Source organism: Pseudorca crassidens, chromosome 2 (genome assembly GCF_039906515.1).
Source record: "Pseudorca crassidens isolate mPseCra1 chromosome 2, mPseCra1.hap1, whole genome shotgun sequence".
In the NCBI taxonomy this organism is placed as follows: Eukaryota; Metazoa; Chordata; class Mammalia; order Artiodactyla; family Delphinidae; genus Pseudorca; species Pseudorca crassidens.
Window position 1 is genome coordinate 88,998,859 of NC_090297.1, and position 14,012 is coordinate 89,012,870.

Sequence of the window (14,012 nt, forward strand, 5' to 3'; positions counted from 1 at the left end):
GGAGTCTGTTGTTTATTCATTCAGCCTCCTTCTGAGTCATTCAGGTACAGGGTGTGTCTGTACTGTGTTAATTGAAACTGCACAACGGAGAAGTTTTGCGTTCACATCTGTTAGGATGGGAAGCCAGTGCGACCAGGAACTGGGTGGAAACCGTCTTTGAAGCAGGCGGGCCGTCAGAAGTGCTCTCAGCTTATCATTTAGGCGGAGCTGACCAAGGCCGCCTCGCAGTCTCACGTTCTGAAGTAGCATCCAAGGGAAAGGAAAGAGTGGGCGAGTTGTGAGCATTGAGGCTTGGGGGCCTCTCAAGAGAAAGGGAGAGAAGCGCGCTGGCCCCGAGATGGGCAGCTGCAGGCCCCAGGCTGATCGGGCCCGGCAGCTCTTCCCCTTTGGAAATTCCTGAGCTGCCCAACTGTTTAAATCTCTCGGGCCCCGGCAGCTGCCCACCTCCTCAAAGACCTCACCACTGGCCAGAATCTAGGACACAAGGCCTGATTTTGCACCCAGTTGAGTGAGGGGAACCCCCGCCCAACACCTCGCCCGGAGCTGGCCCATTTCACTGCGCGCCCCGAGAAAGCCACTTTCTGCCCCTCAGACCGCAAGTTTCAAGGCAGCAGCGGGATGGGGGTGAGAGATGGAGGCGGGCAGAAGGGGAGGAACCTCCCGGGCCATTCTCCCTCCCAGGCTGCTCGCCTCCTCCATACCTCTGGCAGCCCCTTCCCAGCCTCTCCGCCCCCAGAACGCAGCCGGGACTCGCGGGGTCGCGGCGCCTGTTTCCCCTGCCTCCGCAGACGCGGCCGGGGCCGGAGAGGAGGGCGGAGCCCGGCCACAATCACCGGACTCCAATCCCCCAAGGGCTGCGGGGCTGGGGGACCAGAGAGGTGCACTACACACGCCAGGCCGTCCTCTGTCCCTTAAGACTTTTCTGGAGAAAAGCTTCCAACAGCTCTTCACCTCCCCCCTTTTCTAAGGCGCGGGAGAACGGTCTCCACCGCCCAGGAGCGGCGGATTGCAGGGCGAGGGCCGAGATTTATACATTAAGAGTCCTGGGGGCACCAGGCTCCGCCCCTTTTCGGGTTTTTTTTTTTTTTTTCCTTTTTTTGGTTGCCTGTGGGGAAGGCGGGGTTCTTCTTGTGTGTGTGTTTCTGCCCCAGATCTTTCCTGGACAGTGAGTCTCAGCAGCACTGATCCTGAGGCCCCCAGCCGCGGGCGGAGGGCGTGTGGGGTTGAGGCACTCACTCCTCCCTGTCTCTTCCTAAAGAAGCCACTCAGCCTCAGCGGGGCGCTCGGCGACTTCAGCTGACCGGTCGGCCGGGCCGCGGCGAGCGCGCTGGCCATTGGAGTGCGCGGCTGCGGAGGGAGGGGACCCCGACTCGAGTAAGTTGAGAACGCGGCGCGCTCAGTCGGGGGCAGCAGCAAGATGCCGAGCGCGCCGTGCAGACCCGGAGCTCCCCGAACGCAGCTTCGTCCAGCCTGAGCCAGGTAGGGAGTGCGCGCGGAGGAGCATCGCGACGGGAGGTCTTCAGGGGCAGAAACAAAATTTTTAAACCGGAATGAAGCAAAACGAACACTTTTAAAACATCTGTCTTTGGGTGCTGAAAACAAGCATCTCTGGGCTACCAAGGAGACCAACCGGATCGGATTGTTCTTGGCGCACTTGTGACTTAACAAAGTTTGGGAAAGGGTTAAGTTCCCATTGTAGAACCGTCTGGGGTTGGGAGATAGCGGAAGCTGTGGTGGGTCGGAGGAGAGGCGCTTATTCTGGGAAATCCTATAGACAAAGACCGGGGGAGGTGGGGTAAGGGCTTAAACTTGCACTGCGAGCGAGCGGGGTGTGGAATTAGATGAGGGAAACGCGGAGCTACTGGGCGCGAGCTGCCTCTGCAGTCCTGGGAATTGTTGGAATTGCTGTCGCCTCGATGACTCCACTTTTATCGCATTTGCTACGTTACCTTGAAACACTTCAACAACTCTCTGGTAGACTTCTGATCACCAGTGCCACGTTTCATTCCCCCCACACTTTCTAGTTCTATGAGAGGAGGCAACGTGTTGGGGAAGAGCAGTGAATAAAACTGCCCGCGCTAGCTTAGCAATGCACCGACAGACTTCTGTTTGTGTGAGTTTCTGGAGAGTAATTTGGCATTTGGAATTTGGAATGCAGTGGCATGTATTTTCATCACTTGTAGTTTAACTTCTCTTATTGTGTGCGTGTTTTGGCTATATCCACAGTAACTAAAAATACTCCTTTTGCAATCAACGAATGTACGGCACTTCTGGGATTTATTGCAATATCTTATGAATGATTTTCACTGCGTACCTTTATATTTTCTTGCACTGGCTCGCAGGAAAAAAAAAAGAAGAAGAAGAAGAACGAAAAGGCTGTTGCTTCACGGAGGCGCTAAGCTTTCCTGTTTACCGCAAGGCCAGGGCGGGCTTGGCTGCCCACACCATGCTGCGCCTTCGGACCCTAAGCACACCTGCTCCTAGAGAGTTATTAATAGAGCCCAAAAAGTGACTGACGCTGTCAAATGGTTTTCGTGCAAACCTAATTTCTTGCATGGCAATTAGGAGGTGGTTTTAGCTGGGTGGTGGTGGAGGGCAGAGGTGTGCGTCTCCGCCCTCACATTGGCGGTTGAGGCTCTTCGAAGGAGCGACCAGAAGCTGGTGGTGAGCCCGCCGCCGAGCTGGTGAACGCTTCAGAGACTCTTTCGACTGCGGCTGGAAACCTTGTGGGGTGGGAGCAGCGTTGGGCGGGGGTGGGGGGGGTTGAGGAGACAAGAGTGGGGATAACTGGGGTTCACTTTTCCAGTTTTCCCATTTCCATTTAAGTGGATGTAACCATAGGGGACGATTTTCGTCTTGTCGCGTCGGAGTTTTCAGTTTGGGTACATTTTTGTTTTTTCTCCCTTTCTTTCTTCCCCTTCTTCCTTTTTTTTTTTTTTTTCTTTGCAAGAAATGAGAGTTTGATTTTTTTTTTTGTTTTGTTTTCTTTAATCCTTCTTCCTGCACTCTCCCCAAGTTTCTTTAAAACAAATCAACAAGAAAACTGGAGCAGTACCTTCCTTAGAATGAATGACGCCAGTGTGCTGTGGCTTTTTCCCTGACTCTCTCTTTGTGATTTGTTTAAGGCTGCGGTTTCTGAGGCCCTCTCCAGCCACGGAAAAGCTGCACAAAAAAGCCTGGATCTCTCTCGCTCAACCACCCCCGCTGCCAGTGAAGGCTCTCTCCGCCTCGCCCTCTAGCGTTCATCTGGAGAAGTACCGCCCCGGGCTCCTGGGGACAGCGCGCATCATGGGGTCCACCAACATCCCTCTGGTCAAGGCCCTCCGCAGCTCTGTCTCCGACTATGTCAACTACGACATCATCGTCCGGCATTATAACTACACGGGAAAGCTGAATATCGGCGCGGACAAGGAAAACGGCATTAAACTGATCTCAGTGGTGTTCATTCTCATCTGCTGCTTTATCATCCTAGAGAACATCTTTGTTTTGCTGACCATTTGGAAAACCAAGAAGTTCCACCGACCCATGTACTATTTTATTGGCAACCTCGCCCTCTCAGACCTGTTGGCAGGAGTGGCCTACACAGCCAACCTGCTTTTGTCTGGGGCCACCACCTACAAGCTAACCCCCGCCCAGTGGTTTCTGCGGGAAGGGAGTATGTTTGTGGCCCTGTCTGCCTCCGTGTTCAGCCTCCTAGCCATTGCCATTGAGCGCTATATCACCATGCTGAAGATGAAACTCCACAATGGGAGCAACAGGTTCCGCTCCTTCCTGCTCATCAGTGCCTGCTGGGTTATCTCCCTCATCCTGGGGGGCCTGCCCATCATGGGCTGGAACTGCATCAGCACGCTGCCCAGCTGCTCCACAGTGCTGCCGCTCTACCACAAGCACTATATCCTCTTCTGCACCACGGTCTTCACTCTGCTCCTTCTCTCCATCGTCATCCTGTACTGCAGGATCTACTCCTTGGTCAGGACTCGGAGCCGCCGTCTGACTTTCCGCAAGAACATTTCGAAGGCCAGCCGCAGCTCTGAGAAGTCACTGGCACTGCTCAAGACCGTGATTATCGTCCTGGGTGTCTTCATCGCCTGCTGGGCGCCACTCTTCATCCTGCTTCTGCTGGACGTGGGCTGCAAGGTGAAGACCTGCGACATCCTCTTCAGAACGGAGTACTTCCTGGTGTTGGCTGTGCTCAACTCTGGCACCAACCCCATCATTTACACTTTGTCCAACAAGGAGATGCGTCGGGCCTTCGTCCGGATCATGTCCTGCTGCAAGTGCCCCAGCGGAGACTCCACCGGCAAATTCACACGACCCATCATCGCCGGCATGGAATTCAGCCGCAGTAAGTCAGACAACTCCTCCCACCCTCAGAAGGATGATGGGGATAACCCAGAGACCATTATGTCTTCTGGAAACGTCAACTCTTCTTCCTAAAAGTGAAAACTGCTGACCCATGGGGAGCTTGCATGGTTGCCCACCACCCCAGTGTTTGGAAAAAAACCCAACAACTCTGTGCCTCCGCTGCTGCCAGGCAGGAGCTGTCTCAAGCCAGAGGGAGGGAGGGGGAGCTTAAGAACAGCCTGGTGGTGCCTGGTGTTGGTGGGTAGACTTAGTTCCTGTGAACAATGCACTGGGAAGGGTGGAGATCAGGTCCTCGCCTGGAATCTATTTCCTCCCCTCGCTGGAGCTTTGATTTTGCACTGAGCCAAAGGTCTAGCATTGTCAAGCTCCTGAAGGGTTCATCTGGCCCCTCCTCAAAGACTAATGTCCCCGTGTGAAAGCGTCTCTGTCGGGAGCTTTGAGGAGATGTTTTCTTTCACTTTAGTTTCCAGCCCAAGTGAGTGTGTGCACTTCTGCTTTGCTAGGTATGCTCTGCATATCCTACCCTCCCTTCCCCTTCACACCCCTCCTCAGAATTCCTTTACTTTATATTTTAACTACCTGGCATTCAGAGTTGGGAGTGTGGCACGGTCCATTTCTTGATGATGTGTAGCAGGTAGGCTGTGTCCAGCAGGTAGACTGTGGTGGAGATGGTTTGGAAATGTAAAGCAATTTCACTTGCTGAAGCCAAAGTTTCCACGTAAGCTGGATGAGTGTTTTTGATTTTAGTTGCAGTCACTTTAAAAAAAAGAAACTTTTGCAATGAAATGTATTACAGTATCTTATCCATCATGGCTGAAAACTGCATAAGGAAGTCCAATTTATTTAAATGACATCAGCCAGGATCCTTAGTGTCATAGGAGAAACAAACAAGCAAAACAAGGTGAAAACTGACTGGGGGTGACTTTGTAAACCAAGAAAGATTTCTTAACGAATTTGTCTAACAAATACAGCATCTGTCTTCGGCACTTTTGTTGATGTTTCTTTCAGAGTGTTGTGTGAATCATTTCAACCAACAGGATGGCTGTATTTTGTTGTGTTAAAAGTACTTTTTAATAATTTTTGAATGTATTTGTTTCAACATTTTATTGGATTTTCCTAACCTGTGTTAACACCATTGAATGTGTATTTCTTCAGAAAATACCATCCTCTTGTGCCCTTAAAGCATTACTTTAACTGATAGGGAACATAAGAAGTTTTTCAGTACATTAAATAGTTAATTGAAGATGTGTATAAATGTCACAAAGAATAAAAATATATTGGTGTCTGTTTAGTGTGGTTTCCAGTGCAATTAAACCGAGAAATGTCTTTTTTTAAAAAAAAAAATAGTATTTAATAGGTTTCTGACAATGTGGATCATTTTGCACATAGCTTTATCAACTTTTAAACATTAATAAACTGATTTTTTTAAAGATTCCTTTGTGAAGAGCATTTTTAAAAAAAATAATTATTAAGACATTCTATTTGACTATGTGCCTCTTCAGAACCAGTTAAAGGCAAATTTCTGTTATTCTTTAGAGGATTTTACCCTGATAAACTAGGGTGTGAAAAAAGAATGTGGTTTGTTTAGAAACCACTCTTTTTTTTTCAGGAAGAGAAACTTCAATAACTTAACATTGAAGAGTAGTAAAGAATGAGATGAAAACCACCAGCTTCTAAATACCACATTGACAAGTAAATGTAATTGTTTGAGTTTTAAATGACATTCAAGCCAAACTAAATTAAGTACAATAATTCCGTCTTAAAACATGAGTTTTAAAAGAAATAATGTACAACAATGTGGTTGTAAATCAAAGTTAAATTATGACACTCAATGGTCGGTTCACACCCATCCCTAGAAGCTTACATTCTTGGCTTGCCATCAACATACTGGGGAAGTGGGGATATGGCTATGGGAGATTATATTAAATTACTTAATTCTTTCAGGACATTGTCTTGGCTTCTCCCAGTCTACCCACTGAACAATATAAAACTGTACATTAGAATAAAGTTACAAGTTGTAGAATGTTGGCTGAATAGCATACATCTTTTATCTGAAAATTTTTGATTCGTAGTATCTGAAAGCTTTAACATCCCTAGTCTATAAAATGGCAAGCCTCACAAAATTTTTAATTCTTGTTTTGATATTACCATCTTCATTGGGGATTACATAGAAGTACTTTGGTGTGTTTGCCTCTTCAGTGCTATTGTTAACTTTCAGAATTTGTGCTTTCAAGTGTCATTGAATATGCACAGGACACAGTTGGGACACGAAGATAAACCTCACCTAATAGAGTAGATGTCATTTCTGGGTAAAGTTAACTGTGGGAAACAGAAGCATGTTCACTAAGGAAACCTTAGGTCACAACCTCCAGTTTCCTGAAGGAAATGCCAAAAATGCTCCGAAGACAAAAGACTGGAAACAAACTGGAATGTCTCTATCCATCTGTCTGCTGAGGCGGAAGGAATGAATTCATGTTACACTCACTTCCTAGACCTTTCATTACAGAATCAAGCATAATGGAAAAGCGTGTCCATTTTGTGTTTCTATGGAAGATAAAGTGGTTGTACTCTTGGACTTATCTTTATAAGCACAGCAGTGACTCACATGATGTGGGGAAGAATGAGGTGGGACAGTTGACCTTGGTGGGGACTGGGGAGCTCATCAGTGACAAGGGAGCACAGCCTCGCTTGCCTACCTGTGAGCACGTTATCCAATGATTAAATGTGTTTTCTTCCTGGAAATTCCAGACAGTGCATTTCATTCCAAGACAACTGGACAGTCGTGGACTGTGGTTTCCCTGGGTAGATGCGGGTCAGAGTCCTAGTTCTGGCCAAGAGCAATGGCTAAGATGAAGGAATCCTTGGCCGTATCCCAACATGAATATCTGGTTTTAATTCAGTATATTTTGAGAATTGAGGATGAAAAAAGTAAAAAAGCCCTCAGTACGTATATGTTTATACTAAAATAAACTCCCTAAAGTTTTAATTAAAAACGATGTAGAATGCCACGGAGCAACTAAACCCGTGCACCACAACTACTGAGCCTGCGCTCTAGAGCCCACAAAGCACAACCACTGAGCCCGCAGGCCACAACTACTGAAGCCCTCGTGCTTAGAGCCTGTGCTCTGCAACAAGAGAAGCCACCACAATGAGAAGCCCCTGCGCAGCAATGAAGACCCAATGCAGCCATAAATTAATTAATTAATTTAAAAAATTATAAAAACATGTAGAGATTTTTTTAAGAGGAGGAAAACAGACAACCAGAGCAATACTTTATGGCTTATAAATATTCAGGAAAATTACAAAATGACACCAAATAATACTTTCTTCCCAACAACATTAAATGTGATTATAATTTTACAGAGTATTCAAATAAAAATCTTATATAAGACAATGCTTGTTCTTCCTTTGTAGTCTCTTAATAAGTAGAAAAATTAACTCTTTAAAAAAGTTGATTTAGTGATATTATAAATTCAAAAATGTACAGGAATAGGAGTTTTGCATTCATGCTAATTAGATACTTTATTTTATTTTAGTAATATCAGTAGTACCAGCACTACAGTTGTCATTTATGGCATCTTTAATTTTTTCCCAATGTAAAAATACATAAAGATTTTAATGGTTCTTATCTTCATATTGGATTAATTTCTCCTCTGAACATGACCTATGTTAAATATATGTCCGTTCCAATACTCTTTATAGTACTTTTAACCTAGACTATAGTTTTTGCCTGATTTTGACCATTCATGCCTCCATTCAATATATCAATATATCACCTGTCAGGTTTTCTAAGCAACTACAAATGAACTATTTCTGGGAGCTATTACTCTGAAATAGCACCTTCAGAAAGATGATGGACCATGTTGGGAAAATCCTACAAAGTGAGGGCTTGAAGTTCAAGTAATTCTGAATATTAAAAATCCCTTTTTCAACTGAGACACAAGGGATAATACTTGAGTGACACATTAAAAAGAAATTCTACCTGCAGAACCGTTAAAGATTTGATTCTGTAAATAGTCACTGGCTTAAAATTAATCTCTAATTAGGAACCATTATTTATCCACAGTATTTGCAATAATGAGTTTTTATAATCTCAGTATAATGTTCAGTTATTTATTTATTTATTTTTTTAATGCTGGTTGCTCCATTCTCATCTGGAATGATGTTTCCTGCGGACACCTAACTAATTAGATCAAATTAGATTGATCTCATTTGTTTTCTAACAAATTAGATCAAACGAGATTTGTCTATGCTTTCTCAAAATTTGTTTTAAAGCTCTTGAGGGAGGAATCACAAATAACCAAAAGAAACCTTTATAGGAACTATTATTCTTTCCCCGTGGACACAAGTTCTTGATGATGAGAAATCATAATAAATTGCATAATTTCCTCCAACTTTCCTTCCTGCTTTTTTGATGTGTGCTTGGTCACAAGGAAAGGAACTCAAAATACATTTCTGTATACACCATTGCCTTCACTGTCATTCTAACTGAAACTACCCAAGCAAGCAAGGCTTTCTTGAATAGGTGAAAGTCTTTAGATTGTCTACAGAGAAAAATAATTTTTAACCAGTGGTCAAAAGAGCTAGGAAAGATAAGAGGAAGATAACACTGAGAGAGGGTTGGGGTTAGACCTGCATTTAATTCAGTCTTTTCACAATCCTTGACAAGAGCCAGGACCTAGAGCAAATTTGGTTCATGTTGAAGATATCTCCCCTAATACCTCCTATCTCTTACTCCTGCTTTCTGCTCAGATTCTTCAGACTCTCAAGAAGTTTTTCTCATGCTCTCTTTGAGGACTGAAGGATTAAAAATCAGCTTTGGATCTGGATATAGTCATTAGCAAAAGCCAAGTATAAACTGCAGATTTGAAAGAACAGGAATTGCTACATTTGTTTTATTGAAGCACCAGCATGTGCCCATGCAGCTTCTATGTTAATTAATAATGGATAAACACACTGTGGTAAATTCATAGAATGGAATATTATTCAGCAATTAAAAAAGGAACTGCTACTGTTACTTGCAACAATCAGCGTAAATCTCAAAACCATTACGTTGAGCAAAAGAAGCCAGCCACAAAGAGAACATACTGCGTGATTCCATTTATGTGAAATTTAAGAATAGACAAAACTAATCTATGGAGATAGAAGTCATCAAAATAGTGGTTGCCTGGGGGAGGAGAATAAACTGAAAAGGAACATGAAGGAGCTTTCTAGGCTGTTAACAATGTTCTCTATCTTAATTTTTTAAGGTGTTTGTTACTCGATGTATGCATTTGTCTAAACTTATCCAACCATATTCTTAAGACCTGTGAAAATAAAAAAAAAATTCAATATGGTAAACTTCTACTTCTGAGTATGAGAGCTATATGGGTCTCTGTGAAATTATAGAAAAAGTTTTCAGAGTTCAGTAGAATGTGGCAAAAGCCCCAGAGTGTTCCATAGAAGGGACACATGCTCTTTTAGTATTCTCCTAAGCCCCAGAACCAAAACATTAAAATGCTAAATAACTGTGACCTGATGATATATCTTTGCTTCTATAGAATGAAAATTCGGCCTAGTATTGGTATTTGTAACCTCTGAAGAATTTCTGTGTCTTGAAAGAGTCTAGGGTTATAATTGAAATTCTCACAATGAAAGTTTCTTAACAGATTTCAGTCTTAGGTGTATATGGTGTATTGTAAATCACCTAATGAAGAATGGACTTTTACACACTGGCAAGGTTACTGAAACATATTAGTATTGGTGACACAAACTGGAGTGTGACCAAACAGATAAAAGGTATTCAGTCACATGATTACACTTGTCTCAGTGTAAGATCTGCATTGTTAGAAGTAGTAGGCAGAGACACAAAAGAAATGGATGATAAGCTCATGCTCGCTCTCTGTCGCTCGCTCGCGTACTCTCTCTCTCATACATTCTTTTTTTAATATTCTTTTGCATTATGGTTTATCTCAGGATATTGAATATAGTTCCCTGTGCTATACAATAGGACCTAGTTGTTTATCCATTAAGGTCATGCTTTTGAGGGCTTTATAAGCTTGTTGCAGCTAGATAGCTTGTTGGCCTGTGCTCAGCCCTGTTTAAGGATTCCTTCCTTCAGCCAGCTCTGGGAGTGGCCAGGCAGAGGTGAAGTGCTTCAGGTGCTGCGGTGGTCTTGGGACAGGCTGATTTGATACAAGGAGGAATGGGAACAGGAAAGAAGGGACATTGCTTCCAGTGTTGACCGGAATGGGGAAAGGTAGATAGCTGCTTACCTACTTCCCTAGAGCTCTAATCCTATTATTGCTCCAGGGCAGAAAGAACAACCCCAGAGGAAGCACTGATTTAGCTCATACTTCCTTCTCCCACCCCTCCTAATGGGTGCACCCACCCATGCACCCATCCCTTCAACAAGAATGCTTGCCCTCGGCTGTGTGCCATGGATACCACACGAACGATAAACAAGGTCGTTGCCTTCATAGAGCTTATAGGATCCATTTCACCAGCTCTAGTGCTTCAATGGCTCCTTCTGTTTGGGGCCCAGGAAGCCTGATACAGCAAGAAACAGTTCTTCTTTCCAAGAGTTTGTCCAATGTTGTATACTTCACGGAATATATTCGCTTCTCAAGCAGTGTAAAATAATTTCATTTAATAAATATGATCCACGTTGACAGCTTTTAATCTTTGGCTTTTATTTAACCAATATCTCTAAATAACTTAAAGTTAAATAATGGTGAATTAACTTTTAGATTAAGAATGAAGTCCTTTATGGTATTGGACTCTGTGGTAAATATCAGAATTGGTATTCAATTTTTTTCTTCCAGTTTTACTGAGATATAATAGACATACAGCACTGTATAAATTTAAGGTGTACAACATAATGATTTGACTCACATACATCATGAAATGATTACCACAATAAGTTTAGTGACCATCCATCGTCTCGTATAGATACAAAATTAAAGTAACAGGAAGAAAATGTCCTTGTGATGAGAACTCTCAAGGACTCACTCCCTTCACAACTTTCATATGTAACATACAGCAGAGTTCATTATACCTATTATGTTGTAACTTACATCCCTTGCATTTGGTTTTTCAAGTTGTTCTAGGCCACGTGTGAAATCAAAGCATTCAATTTTTTAGTTTATATCTCACTTCATTTTGTGCTTTTCTCTCAAGAGCACTGCTGTGAATTCTGTTGGGTGGAGCCACTTGGGTGAAATAGGCAAATGAAGTCTGCATTTGAATAAGTCTTAGGTGGTGTCCTAATTTAACCTGGATGCAAAAGAAAGGAGACAAAAATGCGCAACTGAAGAAGAAACATGACACACATCCTTCATTATTAACGTCATGAACAAACTCCTCTAAAGGTGAGCAATCACAAATCCTCTAGAGGACCAGAGAAAGAAGCCTAGGTAGGTCTTTTGTGTGTTGTATGTTTCAGTGACTTCTGATGCCAGGGAGTGGAGCTAGATCCCAAGCAGCCCAAGGACTCTGCATTGTAGTCTTACATAACAATCCCACTGAACCTGCCAATAGCTCAGATGCCCACCCACCATGACCAGATCCACCCCTCAGAGGTCTACTGGTGGGACAGCTGGGTGGTTTCATTCTTTGGTACAAAGGAAAGCATACTTCTTTCTAATTTCAGGGTTTCTTTTATGCCTGTCCAGACACTTCAGGAAAAACAAATTTAAGTCACCAGAAAGTTATGTTCTAAAATAAGAGAAGACTTGTGCTAAATCACTTCGAAAGGCATTAACTATCATATGCCTGGAGAGTCTTCACTCACCAAGCTTCTGCAGAATTTTGCAGCACCAGAAATAGTGGTTAGGTCTCACATGCTTTTCTGCTTCAGCTAGCTTCAGTGGCCACCTGCAGAAATAGTTCTTGGTTTCTCTTCCTTGTCTAGATGCTGGTCAGGGCAGCATTTAGAAAAACATAGATTTTCATATTCCCATTCACACGTGCAAAGTGAATTAGGGTATTAAAGAATTACCTACATTATTCAATATATAAAATCCTTTGCCTCAATTATCTAAATATTTTATGTCAATACTTTCCCCAGCTGAATTATTATACTATCATAAGCACCATAGTAGGAGTTGCAAAATTACAAGAAATTTAGAAGACATACCCACAAGGACCTCCTAATTTAAAGGGGAAAAATGACCCCTATAACAACACAGTTTTATATACATTACCTCATTTTATATATTCATTGTATTAGTTTTTCTTTTAAAAATTATGCTTATAGAGAGCTTTTTTTTCCCCTCATAATCAGTTATTTTTGAATTGTGGCCCTATGTAGCAAAAGTTGAAATGGGTTGAAGTAATTTAAACATCTGTGAGTGATTTGAGTCAAATAGATTTCCATCCTCTGCTCACTTTCTAGAACATTCAATACAAGCAGTTTAGTTACTGAACTTGTTAAAGTAAAGAGCTATCTGGATGACACTATCTTTCCCTTAAAGAGGTACTCTTGGAACAGGGGCTGTGCTAAAGTGTATGTGGCCTACAAGATAAGGAGACTTGGATTTCTGAGGTTGTTTATTTGGTATCTTTCTCTACTCATCTGGGCTTTCTATTAGATTTGTAAAAAGGCCATTGCTATTCTCACAAATTCTAGGCTAAATACTAATCAAGGCACTAGAGTACAAATTTGAAGTGTGTGTTAATACTGAACACACTTAGCAGCTAATAGCTAGCAGTGTGGGATCTTGGATGCCTAAATACACATCAGATTTCCACTAGAGGGAAAAAAATTTGTTCAATCTTTTGTCTTTTCAAAAAAGGAGTGAATTAACTAATTCGTCCCTAAAGTAAAAATTTAGAATAAATGTTTTAATTCAACACAATATTCCAACGTTGGAAACCTAAAGTATTTTAAAATTAAGGAATGGACAATTACTTTCCTTTGTGTTTTAAAATAGATTTTCTTGATTTATAGAAAGGTGGCTTTTTGGAAATGCTATATAATTTTATCAGAGTCTTAAAGAAACAATTATTTATACATAATTTTTGCCTAATGGATAGAATAAGCCTATGGAGAATTTGGAGGAATTAAATAAACACTAGAAAGAAAAAAAAAAAAAGCACACAAGAGATGAGTTTCACTGAAAAACCACAAAATGATTGAATGTTGATTCCTTCCCTGGTGAGGACAGTTTTCAGGCCACCAAAACTGCCTTGCGTCATGTCAGGGTTGAGTCTGGCACCGCATGTGATATTATTAGGTGGTTTGCAGAATTTTGATTCATACGGAATTGTGTGCCTGTGTTACCACAGTAAGTTTACTTTAGAGTTTGCATTTCATTATCAATTAAGAATGCACTGGTAACTGGCAGGAAACGTCCATTTGGAGCGAAGTAATCGGAACATTTTCTCTTTGTTGAAAGCACTTTAACTTCCTCCCTACTTCCATTTAAATCTATCTGAAGGAAAAAGAGCAATTTGTATTCCATACAAAAGAAGTCTTAGACATCAGGGATTACTATAAGTTTCTTTGCATTATAAACTCTCTACATTCTTTATATGTCACTCCATGAACTTTTCTGTAATTTAGAGGAAATCCACAACACTAACTCTTACTTTAGAGGCTGTAACCCACAGCCTAAAGCAAATAAAAGGTAGCAGCGTCATTTCCCTTGCTGAATTCTTTTTTCAGT

At 42.5% G+C, this 14,012-nt stretch overlaps 1 protein-coding gene across 3 annotated transcripts; it reads left to right on the forward strand.

Annotated features, from left to right (window-relative positions):
- The first annotated feature begins 747 nt into the window (after positions 1-747).
- On the forward strand, positions 748-5,795 carry S1PR1 (sphingosine-1-phosphate receptor 1). 3 transcript variants are annotated; one of them, XM_067727059.1, is made up of 2 exons: positions 748-1,479; positions 3,126-5,795. In XM_067727059.1, exon 2 carries the CDS (start codon positions 3,289-3,291, stop codon positions 4,435-4,437), a length of 1,149 nt encoding a protein of 382 aa, XP_067583160.1. In that variant the 5' UTR covers positions 748-1,479; positions 3,126-3,288; the 3' UTR covers positions 4,438-5,795. The 3 variants fall into 3 exon arrangements, with proteins under 3 accessions (XP_067583160.1, XP_067583161.1, XP_067583159.1); XM_067727060.1 differs by lacking the exon at positions 748-1,479 and adding an exon at positions 1,486-2,113; XM_067727058.1 differs by lacking the exon at positions 748-1,479 and having other exon boundaries at positions 2,943-5,795.
- Positions 5,796-14,012: the final 8,217 nt, after the last annotated feature.